This window comes from Periplaneta americana, chromosome 3 (genome assembly GCF_040183065.1).
Source record: "Periplaneta americana isolate PAMFEO1 chromosome 3, P.americana_PAMFEO1_priV1, whole genome shotgun sequence".
NCBI lineage: Eukaryota > Metazoa > Arthropoda > Insecta > Blattodea > Blattidae > Periplaneta > Periplaneta americana.
Window position 1 is genome coordinate 142891149 of NC_091119.1, and position 18120 is coordinate 142909268.

Sequence of the window (18120 nt, forward strand, 5' to 3'; positions counted from 1 at the left end):
TGAAATAAAAAAAAAATCGGAACCGGAATTGAAGCAAAATAGCAGGGCGCGCTCAAAACAGCTCAAATCTCACCACAGATCACAATCTCAAGTATCATCATCGAAAAAGAAATAGACAAGAGCGTACATTGCGGAAAAAGTGACGAAGTCCTGAATCCTGAAAACCCGGGTTCGAGTCCCTGTGTCGGAGAGAATTTTTCTTAGCTCCACCCATCCTTCATCATTAAAATTAAGTTGCAATGTTGTCAGTTGTCATGATATATTCCATTATATTTTACATTCAACGTCAAAGACGTTATGTTCAACGTACGCCTACTGTACCTACAATGCAGTGAGCGCCAGACATTTCAACTCCCTCCGTACAAAGCTATATACGTGACAAAATCAGAGAGGATCATTCGCAGCGAGAGCGATATTTCGCTCCGTTCTCACAAGTTCATTGTATTGGGCAAGTAGTGAAAGTGAAATATTAATGGTTGGAGAAAAGTAACAAAATGCCAAGTCAGGAAGTTGTTACTAACAAAGTGGTGGTTCACCCACTTGTATTATTAAGTGTAGTTGATCATTTTAATCGTATGGGAAAAATAGGGAACCAAAAGAGAGTTGTTGGAGTTTTGTTAGGGTGTTGGCGTGCGAAAGGTGTTTTGGACGTGTCGAACAGTTTTGCAGGTTAGAATGCAAGATATAATGAAGTGTATATAAATCAGGAATATTATATTATAATGGAATGTATATAAATCAGGAATATTATATTGGCGTATAATTGAGTTGTACATGTTATTATACATTTATAAGAAAACTGAAATTTGCTCATGATTGATTCTAATATAACGAATGAAATATTGTCATTTCGTGAACATACCGTAGTTAAGATCTACATGTAATGTTTGGGCATAGTGCACTAAGTTTATGTGTCTGACAAGTTCACTGATTGACCACTTTCTTTACGCACATTTCTCTTGATGCGGTATCTATAACATAATTTGGCACACAGTTTACATACACACGTGTCATACGGAACAAGAAAGCTCAGTCACACAAATACACACACTTTGAAATGAAACCATATACAGCTAGACCTATTATGACACGCCTCATCTGGAAGTTAGTCTCTGACCTTTCACGCTGCACCATTGCAGTTTTGTTAATATGTTTTGAAGTGTGAGTTTGAATCTAAAAGTCTGTTATTTTAATTGTGCCTCTTACGCGTATTGTTTAATTTTAATAAATCGTATATAACTTTCATATAGACACAATGTTAAACTAAGTTAATATTTGCATTATTCTGCTATGTTGCGTAATTCAATTTTCTACCTTCAAGTTACAGATTTTGTAAAAATATAGGTTAAACGAGCGTTGAGCGACTTCCGCCGATTTTGGAATAGACACCGACGCACTTAGGTTAGGTTAGTTTAGGCTTTTATTATCCCGTCAAGATGAAGGTGAAAGCGATTGAGTGTGTTTTTTTGTTTTCTATGCAGCCAGTTCAAGTGCGTCGGTGTTTATTCCAAAATCGGCGGAAGTCGCTCAACGCTCGTTTCGGTAATGGTACGCTTACAACATATTTTTGTTTTCCAGTTCCATTTGATGAAGATGACAAAGACAAATCGGTATGGTTTCTGGATCATGATTACCTTGAAAACATGTATGGCATGTTCAAGAAAGTTAATGGTGAGTTGTGCGTACATTATGTAGCTAGGGCCTATATTAGAGTTTTAGATAGTATAGATTCTGATAGGCCTGGTAGCTTACGTAATTTAATGTTGAAATGAATACATTTTTCTTACTTAATGTGATTAATACTATATTTAAAAGTTACAAATGAAAAATATTCTAAATATTGTGAATATTAAAGCTTAAGACTAAAGAAGTATGGTATGTTTGTTCTAATTCTTACATGTTTCTTTTTAATATTCAGCAAGGGAGAAAATTGTTGGTTGGTATCATACTGGACCCAAACTTCATCAAAACGATGTTGCCATCAATGAACTGATAAGGCGATATTGTCCCAATTCGGTCCTTGTAATCATAGATGCAAAACCGAAAGACCTCGGCCTTCCTACAGAAGCATACAGAGCTGTTGAGGAAGTCCATGATGTAAGTTAAAAGAGAAACTTTTACCTTAAACATTCTCGGTTTCTGCAAATAACCAATGTCTCTTGGAGGAGGAAACTGAAGACTTACACTGCAGCCTGAGCCTTATTGTGCTTACCATTCCTTTCCTGTGAATGATAAGCATATTTGCAGCCAAACGGCCACTCTCTTGTACAAGTTCAGCATGCAGCACTGTGGATGATATGTGAATATGGCGAGAGTCCGAGGTCCAACACCGAAAGTTACCCAACAATTCTGCTTCAGTTGGTTGAGGGCCAATTCCGGAAAAAACCCCAACCAGGTTTTGAACCCAGGCCAGTTCGTTTCATGGTCAGACATGCTGTTACTCCATAGTGGTGGATAACTGATGTCTGAGAATGTTACAGAGAAATAATAAAAGTTAAAAATTCGGTAATTAACAAGGAATCGCCGGTTTTTTACAAGGTATGTGACAAGGTTAGTGGGTTAGTTGAGGGAATATCTAAGTGATGTAAAGTCGAGAAAATCATTGAAATCTTTTCGCATGTTCCTCGGCCTCACGTCACTTAGATATTCCCTCAACTAACCCACTAACCTTGTCATATACCTTGTAAAAGACTGGCGGTCCCTTGCTGATTACCAGAAATTTTTCCAAATTTAATTTTCTAATAATAAATAAAAAATCATGTCTGTTTCATTTTGGTGATTTATTAAGAATTAGGTACATGCTTGTTCTTTATTTAAAGACCCTCCTAAACTACAGAATCGAAGACCTGGAGTACTCGTATTAGCGAAACTAGAATGACAGAGGAAATTGAAACAGCTAATATTTATAATAGTGATACCACATTAAGGTACAAATGTATTTACGTACTTGGCTTCTGGTCGAGTCATATGTACCATAAACAAAATAAAAATTGAGTGCTGGCACCAATTTTACACTGAAATAAGAGTGAAAAGTTGCTGTGAATGTGGGGTGCTGGCAGAAAGGTGCGGACGGCAGGATCACTCTGTTGAGGTAGAAGGGGTAGCTAGGAAGAAGGGACAGCACATACATTTCATTTCCGTCCTTTTCCTTACTGATTACAGAGAAAAGACGAGTTTTCGTAAGGTCAAATGAGTAACAGGTTAGGTTAGTTTAGGCTTTTGGTATGCCTTGCATATGCTCACAATTGTCTTAAGAATGTCATTACCCCACCGAAACCCCTCCTTCCTACTCTATTCTGTAATGTCTTTAGTGGAGGAGCAATCCTTGCTATCCTCCTTCCTGTGGTAACGCTATTGTAAATATTTACCAAATAACTTGCTCTGAAAAAACATGAACTACAAAATAGCTCACTCCAAATATCCCATGGCTTCAACTTTGCAACCATCAGCTAATTGATGAAGCTACACTGAGCTATTTATTACAGAGGAATATGAATGTCCTGTGGAAATTTGCACTGTACAAAATCTACGTGGACTCCCCAGAATTTGAGTCCAGTTTCCAGTGTGAAAAGCTAGTGAAGGTTAATAGTATACCATTATAAATTATAAGCACATCAAGCTAGTACCTGTAGTGTGAACACCAATTGAAAATCGAAAATTGCTCTCAAATGACGATTTCATGAAGCACATTCTCTGAGCACTTAGCCATCACAAATATAAATATCAATTACCATTTCTATTTGAGCAAACAAAAATATACTGGGTGTTTCTGTGGCATGGTGAGGTTACATAATTTCAGGGATGATGAAGAAGGCCAAAAGATCAATTTTCAACAATGTACATTATATTTTTGTGAGTCGTATTCCCTGAGTTATTGCAACATGTCCCCCTTGATGTTCGTCAGTGCAAGTGAATTCATCATTTTGTGAATATTTTAATCAGACGTTCCCTGAAAAGTGTCTAGGAAGAGGAGGTCATGTTTCTTGGCCAGTTCTCTTGTAGAGTCTTGTAAAAAGTCTTGCTTATGAAACACCAAGAGAATGAAGAGGATTTCCTGGCAAGAATTATAGCTGCCTGTAACATCCAGACAGTGCTGATAGTCAAGAAATTTAACAACCAGTTCTCTTTTGTGTGCCTATGTTAAAAATATACAGTATATGTCCTTGATAATTGGAAATATTACCTTAAAATAATTTAACAACCGGTTCGTCTGAACTGGTGCAAACCAGCTGAATATCACTCCTGACTCCAGAGATATTAAGACTATGTGACAAAGCTTACTGCAATGTTGTCAAGCCTGCATCGAAGCTGGGGGACGCTAATTTGAACAACTATTGTAAATGTTTTCTTCGTAGCTTGAAGATAATATACTTATAAATCTACAAACAAAAGTATTTAAGTTTTCTTATTCCATTTAATAGGTACCCCAAATGGCTTTGATTTATAACTTTCAACTGAGACGTTTCCGTACCAGGGTTTCTTATTTCAAATGATGTTTTTGCTCTTCTCACTCATCCCTGAAAGTCTGTACCATCATCATGGAAACTAGTATAAATAGAAAATTTGAAAAGATACAAATGTACAGTACACAAATTGAAGTTACTGTATCTAGTGATATTGAAGTATTGCATTTGGAAAGAACAAAATTAACATAACTGGCTAAACCTTTCATAAACGAAATAGAATATGTTCAAAACCAAGCTCTCAGACTCATTACTGGTGGAATCAAAACAACTCCAATAGATTCTATGAGATTCCTCACTAATATTAACAGCATCAAAATGACAATAGAAGAAAAAGCACTGATTCAATATGAAAAACTTATCAGATTACCAGGAAACAATTGGCATTCATACAGTCCTCTCTGTAGATTGAAAACTCAAAAAAGTTTCATATCCATTGTTCAAGAATTAAAACAGAAAATCAATATCCCGAATTTAAAAGAAAACTTACAAATTAAACCAAACCCTTTAACTCTATTAAATATAGAATATAATCTAAAACAGAAAATCAATATCCCGAATTTAAAAGAAAACTTACAAATTAAACCAAACCCTTTAACTCTTATTAAATATAGAATATAATCTAAATTTAACAGAAGAAATACTGAAATCAGAAGTAAACACTGAAATACTAAAACAATTGTCTTTAGAGACAATTAATATTAAAATTTGATAACACAATCCCAAGGGAAAAAATGGAACTCTCTGCATCATAATCCACAGTTAATTCCCGATTTACCATGAAAATCGTCTGTAGCTGCATTTAGATTGGCAACAGGCCATGATTGTTTGGCCAAACACCTGCATAGAATTGGAATATGTCAGTCCCCTAACTGCCCATTGTGCAACTCAAACCAAGAAATGGATTCGGAACACCTCAAAATCTGTGCTTCAGTGGCTGGCCATGATAATATCTTTGAAAAATATTGGAGTGCGAGAGATCAAATGACTTTGTTGTCGTCAAACACCTGACATTAGAAAACAACAACATCACTAGCTAACATTTTTTAGGCTGTTTAGTAAGATGTATAGAGACGTAAATTGATTTTATTTAATTGAATTGACGAATAAATTTAGAGGAGATTTATCACATACACTATTCTTGAGAACTGCAAGTTATAGGCCAACCTGTTGATTTTATTTCATTGAGTTGAATAAATTTAGAGGGGATTGATCACATATACTGTTCTTGAGAACTGCAAGTTATAGGCCAACCTGTTGATTTTATTTCATTGAGTTGAATAAATTTAGAGGGGATTGATCACATTACTGTTCTTGAGAACTGCAAGTTATATGTGAATTTTATTTCGAGTTGAATAAATTTAGAGGGGATTTATCATGTACACTATTCTTGGAAAATGGTAGTTATAGGCCTATCTGTTGATTTTATTTCATTGAGTTGAATACATTTAGAGGGGATTGATCACATACACTATTCTTCAGGACTGCAAGTTATATCTGCTTGAAGGTTTCATCATTAGAATTACATTTTCGAATTCATTATTACTTTACTAGGCCTAGCCTGTATGTTTGTTTCTTTCAGAAGAATGTGGATAGGTTGAGGTAACGATATTTTGTGTGTTTAAATAGGCATTTATTATTATTTTTATACATATATTTAGGATGGTTCACCAACATCTAAAACATTTGAGCACGTCCCAAGTGAGATTGGTGCTGAGGAAGCAGAAGAAGTTGGAGTAGAACACCTGCTGAGAGACATTAAGGATACAACTGTGGGCACACTGTCTCAGAGGATAACTAATCAGTTATTGGGACTGAAAGGACTTCACTCCCAAATTCGAGACATCAGGAATTACCTAGTCCAGGTGACTTGTTACGTATATTTTGACAGTTGGTAAAATAATTTCTAAAAATGAATGAGGATACGTTCATGTTTATAAAGTCTCTAGATAAGGTCGACTGAAACTTTTCTGATCTCTGTTGCTTTGCTAATGTGAAAAATTTGTTTTTGGAATTGAAACATCTCTCAGGTGAAATCATTACTCAATATGACAGTACAAGAAATGTTATTTCTTTTTATTAATCCAAGACGAATTTTACTTTCCTTAAGGATTATTGCCTTTAAAAATGCTTTCCTTGTACGAATTTGTATTTGCAAACTTTGGATGTACTGAATTAAACTGGGGTGTAATAAAAATTTACTCATGAGATTCTGAAACTGACATATATTTTCATTTTGTTCTGTAGGTATATAGGTTCTTTGATTGGTTGATCTTTAATTAGCTAGATATCATTGACAAAAACTTCTCTGGATTCTCTTCCTTTGGCAGTGTGAAGAATTCCAAATGTTAGATGAAATTCATAACTCCCAATGATGAAATATTAGACAATAGAAGACTAGCAAAGTTAAATTTTGACATGGGTATTAAATGACCAGGAAAGTGACTGTATCCTCCCATTAAGGTACAGGATTCTCTTAAGGTAAGCGTTCACTACATCGTATCACACAGATTGGAAAAAGACTATCTTTGCTGTAATTGTTATGTAACCGCGTTCACTACATCGTATCGGACGCATCGCCTCGTGGCAAATCCGTCCACGTTTCTCGGATGGGCAACTTTTCCAATGCGTGCGATCATGGCCTTCTTTAATAAATCAATTTTAATTGGTCAACTGTTACTATTATGTTGTGCCATGTTCAGTGTCGCGCCAAAATGGCAGACGGAAAACTTATTTCGCGTGTAGAAAATTGCGAAGAATTATATAATTTGATGCGTTCCCATTACAGTAATCAAGTCGTTTCTTGCAAATATATTATGTAACCAATATTTCTTTCGTTTCTTCCTCTTCAATTAAGACACATGAAGCAATTACAAATTCTTATTCGCTAACAAACATAATTAATAGACCTAACCTCAACTCCTCTGTTTTCAGTACTGTCAATATCGTACGACGTCATGTTTCAAACAGCTGATAGGAGAATCCGATGAGGTGAAGCCGTTACAGTGAACGCATTGCACTTAAAATATCCGTTGTGTGCGATTCGTACGAGGAGTGCGATACGATGTAGTGAACGCTTACCTTTACTCTATAAATCCGTGACACAAAGCCTCCACAGTTTTACGTCTTCCAAAAAAACAGGCTTTTTTACCTTGTCATCGCCCCATCCCATCACTTTTAAAATCCTGTTGTCCTTTTTTATTAAACTCTATTGAAATTAACTTAGAATGGTTATAATTGAGTTTTAACAATTTCAGGTTGTTCAGGGAAAGCTTCCCATCAACCACCAAATAGTCTACCAGCTGCAAGATATTTTCAACCTTCTTCCTGATATCAACCATGGTAACTTTGTGGAGTCATTGTATGTGAAGACAAATGACCAAATGCTTGTTGTGTACTTAGCTGCTCTTATTCGCTCCATCATTGCACTTCACAACCTTATCAACAACAAGCTTACAAACAGAGATGCAGAGAAGAAGGAAGGGAAGAAAGACGAGATAAAAGATAGTAAAGAGAAGAAGGAAGAGAAGAAGGAAGAGAAGACAAAGGAAGAAGTAAAAGTAGAGAAGAAATAGTGGACTGTTTTTGTTGTTTGGCCTCCTGACACTTATTTTCTTTATCACATAAGCTCTTTAACTCTTTGCAAGATAACGGCTAAGGCTAAGTAAAATACTTTGAATACAAGTAAATTCAAAATCTTACATAAAAAATAAAATGGGATTCTTTGTTGGAATATTTATTTTATCAGCAGCATTCTTGTAAGGATTCGAGCAGTGCTTTGTGAAAAGAAATTGCATCTGACTGTCAGAATTACAGACTGAAAAGAACCTGAAGTTAACCAATAACTTGATATTTAATAAAGATCATTTATTTATCTTAAAATATATTCTATCCTTTTTATTACAGGATAGAATTTTTTTCTGCTGTAGCTCTTGGAATGTTGGTACCATAATGTTCCATTGTGCTGAACTAACCTTCATTAAAGATTTTTACAAAGCTTCTTTGTTTTTTTTAAGACATTTGTCTTATCTGACTGCACAGTACCTTCGTAAATAGTTTTTTACTGGCACATGACTTTAGCTGCAGCTACTTCGTTTCCATCATAGTTCATGTGTGAATAGCTCTGGAGTTGACACACTGGTATATTGTGGGTCCAGTACTATTAAGTACGTAATGTAACTGCAGATTTAATGTTTTGAGATAATTAGGAAATTACTTTTGTGCATCCAACCTTCTGTACTCCCTATGTAGTGGACTTTTTTTAATGTAAATTTTGATTTAGCAGACATAATGGATTTATAAGCTTACTGCTTGAAGGGAGTTAGTTTCAGGTTTTAATGTTGAATATAGAAGAGGTGGTTTTGCATTAATTTTTTTGGCTGAATATGCTAGTATTTTGTTTATGAGAATGTTATTTTGTATTATTTTTTTGGGTAGTGATATTAATTCTATATTTTTTTATTTCATACTTTAGAGAAATCAAACCTGGAAAAAATCGAGTTAAAAAAATCATGGTGATGCAGATAAAAGTAGCCCATCTCCCATTTGAATGTGAATGCGATATTTTGACTGCTTGAAATTCCATTATTTTCTATCGTATTATAATGAAATGAGTAAACAGCTACAACAATGGACAATTTTATGCAGTATTCCTTTGGTGGATGCCCTTAATAACTTTTGGTGTGTGCTGAAGGAACTCTTACCTTCACACAGATCCTGTAGCAGGCCACTTTTTAACCAAACCCTGTATTGCTCTCTTTGCCGGTTGTCTTCTATCCAGAAACTTGTCCCTGAAAATTTCGTGGGTTTCCTTAATTGAACCTATTCTCACATACATTTCCACAATTCCCACTCTTTCTTGTATCAAGTAAGTCATTTTGCAGAATATGAACAGACACGTGTAATTCGACTGATGAAATATTAATAGGAGGAATGCCAACAATCGATTATTGCATAAAATTGTCCATTGTTGTAGCTGATATGATAGAATACACTAATGAAATTTCAAGCAGTCAAAATATCACATTCGCTTTCAAACAGGAGGCGGGCTACTTTTATCTGCACCACCCAGTAGTACTGGATCCATAATAGGACATACAAGAAAGTACCGTATATACGATAATATTCTGTGCATATTTTTTCTGAAATTTAGGAAAGAAAAATTGGGGTGCGTGCATTATTTCAAATAAGGTTGGTACCGCTTCGCCTCAAACACTTTTTAAGTTTTTGCTTGTAAAATAGGATGCACGGATTATTCGCATATATACAATACGGTATACGAAATACAATAAAATTGTGTGAGGCATAAGCTTTAATCACTCTCCATGGAAAAAGAGCAATGTCAGGTACAAAATAATAGTCCAGAAATATTACCATCGTCTGTTTTATTACTAGTTTGTATTACTACCGTCATTATTAAACTGTAAATCATCACTTCTCTAGCTAGACAACATTTTTAGGTCCTTAAAATACTCTCATATCTAATATTTCTGACAATCACATACCTGCTGATCATCTTTCACGTTTGTAGAAAGTCTTTGACTGCTAAGTTTAATGACTTTATTTAGATGAAACATTTTTCTCGGGAATTCAGTTCTTTTTGTCGTAGTCCAAAATTCTGTAAAATATATACAGTACACTTATCACTCCTGTAGGTAATGTTTTTAGGTCTTTAAAATACTCTTATCTAATATTTTTTAACATTATCAAAGACATACATAGAAACAACTGTGTAAAAGTAAACATGATCAGATGACTAGATACTGAAGTGCAGCAGGTTACAATACCCTATTCCAAACGAGAGCTAACTGCTTCTTATAATGGATAACAGAGGAATGACAGGTGCAAGTATCCAGTTGAGCAGAAAGACTCTGGTATAGAGCGGTGCATGACGGGAAGGAAAGGAAGGGAGCCAATAAGGAAAGATGTCTGTAAGCACAAAACAACAGCATCTCCAGCATAATGGAGATAACCGTGGCTAACGAGAAAGACAGGCTTCGGCACGAATCTGAGTCATATGATTATCACAGTCCAGTCATGGCCATCTTGACAATCGTCTAATATAAATAAATGTTCAAAGTTCTAAAAAACAAAGGAATTGCTATACTAAACTCATGTTAAACGTGCATTTACATATAAACTTATTCAGTGTTGGTCATGTTATGACTAAGAATGTGACTCGCGCCGTGCCTGTCTTTCTTGTTAGCCACTGGAGATAACCATGTTATATCACAGAGTAATGCACAAAACTACTATTTTGTTTTACTTTAGCATTATAGCCAGAAGATCAAATATATGACAAGTGTAATCCATTAACGTAAATTTGATCTACATACACTATGTAATGGCCTTTGTTCCTGTAGTGCCAGAAGCTTTTAAATAGTAAATAATTTCCCTGTTTTTCTATTCAAATTCAATGGTTTTATTAATCCTAAAGTGTAAAAATTGTTCTTGAGGATAAGATCACAACAAAACCTATTACCATAGTCTAGTATATACAGTCACTAAGCTCAATATGTAGTAAATATGCATCCATAGGTAATTGCTAACCACTAGGATCGCTACAATCGCCTCATCACAGACAATGCGAAATAGTACCTGCACAGTCTATTGTTCCTGGTACCCTCATAAACTCAAGCTTCATGACTATATACTAGACCAGGGCTAGGCATTGGGAGCGCATCCAGACTCTAAACGGGGACGCTTAATATTCATCCGTCACAGAATCAACGCTGCACGGTGTTCTGCGGGGAAGAAAGGGGTTGAAGAGAAATCATATGGCTCCCTGTGCGAGAGTAGAATCCGCTCTTGCTGTCCAGCCCTGTACTAGACTGTGCTATTACTACTATCACTTTTTTTTAAGGTTGGATTTCCCTCAATCTGGGTCCTGTTTCATACAGCTGACAAGTTCTACAATCATGACAATTCTACAAATACTGGTATGCCATAATATTGTAGCATTTGTTTTCTGACAATTCTTACCTGCTTTGACGAATACAATTGTCAAGAGCGTTTCATAAACATGACAATGACACAAAGTATGTATAAACATGTAAGACCAATAACAAATTATTTCTTCTTATTCATTTCATATTTTTATAAAAGTAGGTAATAGATAAGGGACAAGTTGGTCAAATGATCTATAATGCATGTCATTATTGACTTCATTAAAATTAATAATCACCTTTACTTACTTACAAATGGCTTTTAAGGAATCCGAAGGTTCATTGCCACCCTCACATAAGCCCGCCATCGGTCCCTATCCTGTGCAAGATTAAGCCAGTCTCTATCATCATAACCCACCTCCCTCAAATCCATTTTAATATTATCCTCCCATCTACGTCTCGGCCTTCCTAAAGGTCTTTTTCCCTCCGGTCTCCCAACTAACACTCTATATGCATTTCTGGATTCGCCCATACGTGCTACATGCCCTGCCCATCTCAAACGTCTGGATTTCAAGTTCCTAATTATGTCAGGTGAAGAATACAATGCGTGCAGTTCTGTGTTGTGTAACTTTCTCCATTCTCCTGTAACTTCATCCCGCTTAGCCCCAAATATTTTCCTAAGCACCTTATTCTCAAACACCCTTAACCTATGTTCCTCTCTCAGAGTGAGAGTCCAAGTTTCACAGCCATATAGAAGAACCGGTAATATAACTGTTTTATAAATTCTAACTTTCAGATTTTTGGACAGCAGACTGGATGACAAGAGCTTCTCAACCGAATAATAACACGCATTTCCCATATTTATTCTGCGTTTAATTTCCTCCCGAGTGTCATTTACATTTGTTACTGTTGCTCCAAGATATTTGAATTTTTCCACCTCTTCGAAGGATAAATCTCCAATATTTATATTTCCATTTCGTACAATATTCCCGTCACGAGACATAATCATATACTTTGTCTTTTCGGGATTTACTTCCAAACCGATCGCTTTACTTGCTTCAAGTAAAATTTCCGTGTTTTCCCTAACCGTTTGTGTATTTTCTCCTAACATATTCACGTCATCTGCATAGACAAGAAGCTGATGTAGCCCGTTCAATTCCAAACCCTGCCTGTTATCCTGAACTTTCCTAATGGCATATTCTAAAGCGAAGTTAAAAAGTAAAGGTGATAGTGCATCTCCCTGCTTTAGCCCGCAGTGAATTGGAAAAGGATCAGATAGAAACTGACCTATACGGACTCTGCTGTATGTTTCACTGAGACACATTTTAATTAATCGAACTAGTTTCTTGGGAATACCAAATTCAATAAGAATATCATATAATACTTCCCTCTTAACCGAGTCATATGCCTTTTTGAAATCTATGAATAACTGATGTACTGTACCCTTATACTCCCATTTTTTCTCCATTATCTGCCGAATACAAAAAATCTGATCAATAGTCGATCTATTACGCCGAAAACCGCACTGATGATCCCCAATAATTTCATCTACGTACGGAGTTAATCTCCTCAAAAGAATATTGGACAAAATTTTGTACGACGTCAACAAAAGTGATATTCCTCGAAAGTTACCACAGTTGGTTTTGTCCCCCTTTTTAAAAATAGGTACAATTATGGACTCCTTCCATTGTTCTGGTACAATTTCCTTTTCCCAAATAGCAAGTACAAGTTTATAAATTTCGCTATATAATGCACTTCCACCCTCTTGTATTAATTCTGCTGGAATTTGATCGATACCTGGAGACTTGTACTTTTTCAGATTTTCTATCGCAATTTCGACTTCTGAAATCGTGGGTTCGGGTATAAATGGCTCAGCAGTTTGTATTTCAATATCATCCCGATCATTTCTATTTGGCCTATGTACATTTAGTAGTTGCGCAAAATAGTTTTTCCATCTGTTTAGGATTGATGAAGAGTCTGCAAGCAAGTCACCATTCTCATCCTTGATCACGTTTACCCTTGACTGATATCCGTTCTTAAATTCCTTTATACCCTTATATAAATCTCGAATGTTTTTATTCTTACTATTTGTTTCTACCTCAATCAGTTTTTCCTTCAAGTAACCTCTCTTTTTATTCCTAAGTGTACGACTTGCTTCCCGTCTTTCATTGAAATAATTATCTCTATTCTCCTCAACTGGATCCTGTAAGAATTTCAATTTTGCCTGTTTCCTTCTTTCTACTACCATGCAACAATCTTCATCAAACCACGGTTTCTTTTTCTTAGTTTCATAATAACCTATGCTCTGCTCAGCTGCAATTTTGATACTATCTCTGATATTTTCCCACACGCTATTAACATCTAATTCTTTCTCAACTTCGTCGGAACTTTCTAAAGTGGCAAACCTATTCGAAATTTCGACCTGATAATTTTGCTTAGCTTCCTCGTCCTTTAATTTCAAAATATTGAATTTAGTAATATTAACTTGTTGCTCTACTCGCTTGGCTACTGATAATCTTTCTCTTAATTCTCCAATCACCAAATAATGGTCAGAATTACAGTCTGCACCTCTGAAAGTTCGAATATCTACTATACTAGTATGTCTCCGTTTATCTATCAAGATGTGATCTATTTGGTTGTGTGTCAATCCATCTGGAGAAGTCCAAGTATATTTATGTATATCCTTATGGGGGAATGTTGTACTTTTGACAATTAAATTTTTCGATGTGGCAAAGTTGACTAATCTAACTCCATTGTCACTACTAATTGCGTGTAGGCTCTCTTTTCCAATAGTTGGTCTAAAAATATCCTCCCGTCCTACTTTAGCGTTGAAATCCCCCAATAAAATTTTCACCTTTAGAAAATCAATTATGAAGAGAGAGAAAATTACATTTCTAAATTTGATTAAAGAAAGCAACGACATTCCTGCCAACAAATGCAGGCTCATTTTCAAAGGAAGCATCCATTGATAATTCCATCAGCTCTTGGCAAATTGGCTGCGCTCATTAAGTGCTGTTGAATGATTTCAGTAACCTCAATGCATCAGCAGTTAAATGATACTGAGCTCCATTTCCCATCCAGTGTAAGAACACACAATTATTTTGGATCAAGTGTTTTATTTCTTTTTGTTTTGTGCAGTAAATCTCTTATTTTGCTCATATTTTCGGCTGATGTTTTGCTAATACGAACTTTTTCCATGAATACAGACTCACTGAAATAGTAATATGCTTTACAAGAGCGGTATGTTGAAGTTTTGATGTTCGAGGAAAAGTTTGAAAAAAAGTTGAGCTTTTTTAATTTCCGAGAATTGAAAGAAAACATACCGCTCGTGTATCGTACATTATTTTGTGCGAAGATCGTTTATTACATACCTGAAAGAGGAATTTCTAATTAGTTGCAATGAAATCTCCATCTCGGTTTCTGTTCAATGACAGCAACTTTGGAAAACAAATATATCTATCTTCAACATTGTTCCTTTAAAATGTTTTCTGTGTTTACTATACTCCAGCAGGCCGTGATATACATCTGTCTTTTTTTTCCCCCAGTCTATGATGAGTCTGGAATCTTGTTGATTTTTTCACGGCTTCCTTAATGTTACTTGCATCACGAATGCAGTAACTTCAGTGGAGTTGTAGAGTTTACTTAATTTTTGCAAATATTTAAAAACAATAATTAACAGTGCAATTTAGGTGAAATTGCAGTGGTAAGTTTCCAATTTATAATTATTACTATATTGAACATCTCTAAAAATATGTTAAAAGCCTAAAGCAGTAAAATCAATATGTCACTTAAGTGGTAAGAAGAGGGAAATTGTTATGTGTGTTAGGTTGGGAATACTGAATGTGGAATTTTAGACTTTCCGCGGATTGGTTTTGTGCGGAAACCAAGCAAATACGCACGATCTCGCACAAATGTAATTTACATTTATCCTTTCTTTAAAACCCTTTGTCCTGTGTGGTTCCTTGCAATCATTACTTTCTCCGCTGTTGCTGCTACTGCTGCTAGTATTGAGCATGGATTACTTAAAGTAAAGTATTTCCCCTAAAATCCACGCCAATATTCAATAGCCCCAATTACAATATGGCCCAACTACTGCAACAATAAATTGTCAACTTCTTATGATATACGAAACATGAGGTGTCAGAATTTCATGACAATTCTACAAATATGTAGAAATTAATATTGTCAGAAAAGTCTTTCCTGTCATGGTAAAACTTTTATGAAACAGAAATTTGACAATTTGTATAGTCATCATTTGTTATTTATCAGAATGGCATATTTACAATTGTCGAGTTTTATGAATAGATCCCAGCAATATAAAAATGATCAACTACAAATCAAATTACGATTTAAGAGTTTCTTTGTAAGATCTTCTAGCTCTTACATTATAGGGTGTTAAGTAAGACAGGGTGCTTCTGTTTCCTCCCTCCCCTTCCATCTATTAAACGTCTTATCTCATCTAACATATACATTTTTTGTGAACAGCTGGTATTTTTAGAACCTAACCTACAATCTTTCAATGAATAGCTGGTATTTTCGAACAGTTGTAGTCAGTTACAATACTACAGGGAACAATCTTCACTTTACCACACTTGGTTGGAGACATGATTCAATTTCCCTTCATTTTTCTCAATTTAACATGAAATCTTCCTAAACCCATGTGTAGATTTACACCAGCCACACAGACAAAACTTAAGGAATGGGTTCCAAAAAATTCAAATTATGGTTTATTTAACGACGCTCGCAACTGCCGAGGTTATATCAGCATTGCAGGTGTGCCAGAATTATCTTGCAGGAGTTCTTTTACATGCCAATAAATTTACTAATATGAGCTTGTCGCATTTAAGCACAGTTAAAGGTTTCTGTTGGAGTTTGAGTGTGTGTGACTGAGTGCTGAGTTTCCAATCTTCAAAAACTAAGTCTGCTTATACAAATCGCTGTTTTTAAAGGTTTCTGTTGGAGTTTATTGAGTGTGATTGAGTGACGAGATCTCAGATGAAGTACTGAACTAGTGAGTTAGCTGATGAATATGGCAATGCTTTGGAGGCATGTCATTTGTGCCAGGAATAATATCCAAAATGCAGATGTCTGAAGAGAAAAACATTTGAGACTTCTTTGCTACAGTAGAGAAGGCAAGACCCTGTCCTTTGACCTTATCATATGATGTGGCTATATCACCAATGGATATGGAGAGGGAAGACAGGTTTTAATCTGAGATAACAAACTTTCTTTCCCCTCTCGCACAGCTCAAATGCCAGATCTCGCCTCCTTGTATGAGAACAAGAGTATTGTACCTCAGTCTGGCAACAGAGGATGGCTAAGAAGTACAATCTCTGAAGGAGGAAGAGATTCTGATGATGTGGATCAGAATCCTGAAATCAGTACAAGAAGAGTTGGAGTGCATATGAAGCTTGGTTATGTGGATACCTGGAGTGTGTTACACGAACAACAAATGTATCCATACTGTACACAGTGTGTACACAGAGACTGTAAGTTTTTTTTTTCTTCTCTTAATGTTTTGCACAATGAAGTATAACCATTTGTGCCTCTGCTTGCTTCTTGGTGGTTATGAAGTATCCTGTTCTGAGGTTGGGGCACCCATTAGGTCGAATTCTGTTAGCCCTATATGATAGGATGAAATGAGTATGGAAGTAAGCAGGATAAATGAAGATTGTGATAATGACGGCAAAATGAATCCAGGCTCTGGCACCTAAAGTTACCAAGGATTTGCTCTTAATTGGTTGAGGAAAAACCTCAACTTTTCCCAACCAGGATTCAATCCCAGGTCGCCAGATTTGTAGTCAGAAACGCGATCACTACTCCAAAGTAGTGGACAGATTGTAAGATATAAGATGATAGAAAATATCGCAACAGAACAGGTAAACAGATTTTTATTTTTGGATGTTACTTTTTCACATTTCAGAGATTATGATCAGGAAGCGAAAATATAAAAATGTAATTACTTAAATCGCACTACCAGAAGAACTTTGAACAATAAGGTAAAGAGGGAGACAATTTTAAAATCTTACAAGGTTACATCAGTGCCACTCTGATATACGGGAGACAATTTTAAAATCTTACAAGGTTACATCAGTGCCACTCTGATATACGGAAGTGAAATTTAGATGCAAGTTAGGGATAAAACAAGATCACAGGCAACAGAAATGAAACTACTTAGGAGTGTTGCTGATTATAAAAGAACTGGTAAGAAAAGAAGCACAGATATGAATGTCATCATCATAATCTTTTCCCTAGTGGTCTGCAACAGGATTGTTTTTGGGATTCTGCTGTTATTCATCCTGTTGACATGGTTTAATGTACACGAAATAGACGATAAAATTAAAAGCTACAGAGACAAATGCATAGGAGGAGAGAGAACCGTTTCTTGGAGGGGCAAAGCAAAACTATAGAATCCCCATATAATAGGGTTAAGGGGGACATCATTTACCTCCTTCCCTCGTTATAGCTTGACGGTGGTACAGTATATCGGAATGTGATCATTTAATAAAGGTATTTTCGGGGGGGGGGCATGTTTCTTATAGTATTATATCCATATCCGCAATGTTTCGAACCGAGTTAATAGAGCTTGAACTGTAGGTCAACTATAAATTATAATACGACATAACTTAAAACAATCTCCCTCTTTTTCTCTCTCATACAGAAACATATGCATGCATCAATAAAACTACGTAACAGTGCTAACAGAAACTTTTCATATGAAGCTTACCTTACTGAAGATATCATATGAAATGTAAACTCTAATTATTTTATTT

General features: G+C 35.6%; 1 protein-coding gene and 1 long non-coding RNA gene across 2 annotated transcripts; one reads left to right on the forward strand and one right to left on the reverse strand.

The window, feature by feature from the left end:
• The first annotated feature begins 425 nt into the window (after positions 1 to 425).
• Positions 426 to 8460, forward strand: Rpn8 (regulatory particle non-ATPase 8). The gene is made up of 5 exons (XM_069821726.1): positions 426 to 669; positions 1579 to 1671; positions 1919 to 2097; positions 6125 to 6328; positions 7721 to 8460. Exons 1-5 carry the CDS (start codon positions 495 to 497, stop codon positions 8036 to 8038), a joined length of 969 nt encoding a protein of 322 aa, XP_069677827.1. The 5' UTR covers positions 426 to 494; the 3' UTR covers positions 8039 to 8460.
• Positions 8461 to 9756: 1296 nt separating this feature from the next.
• On the reverse strand, positions 9757 to 17413 carry LOC138696584 (uncharacterized). Its single transcript, XR_011331419.1, has 2 exons — positions 14202 to 17413; positions 9757 to 11646 (listed from the first exon to the last, which is right to left on the reverse strand). It is a non-coding gene; the product is annotated as an uncharacterized lncRNA (long non-coding RNA).
• Between the last annotated feature and the right edge of the window lie 707 nt (positions 17414 to 18120).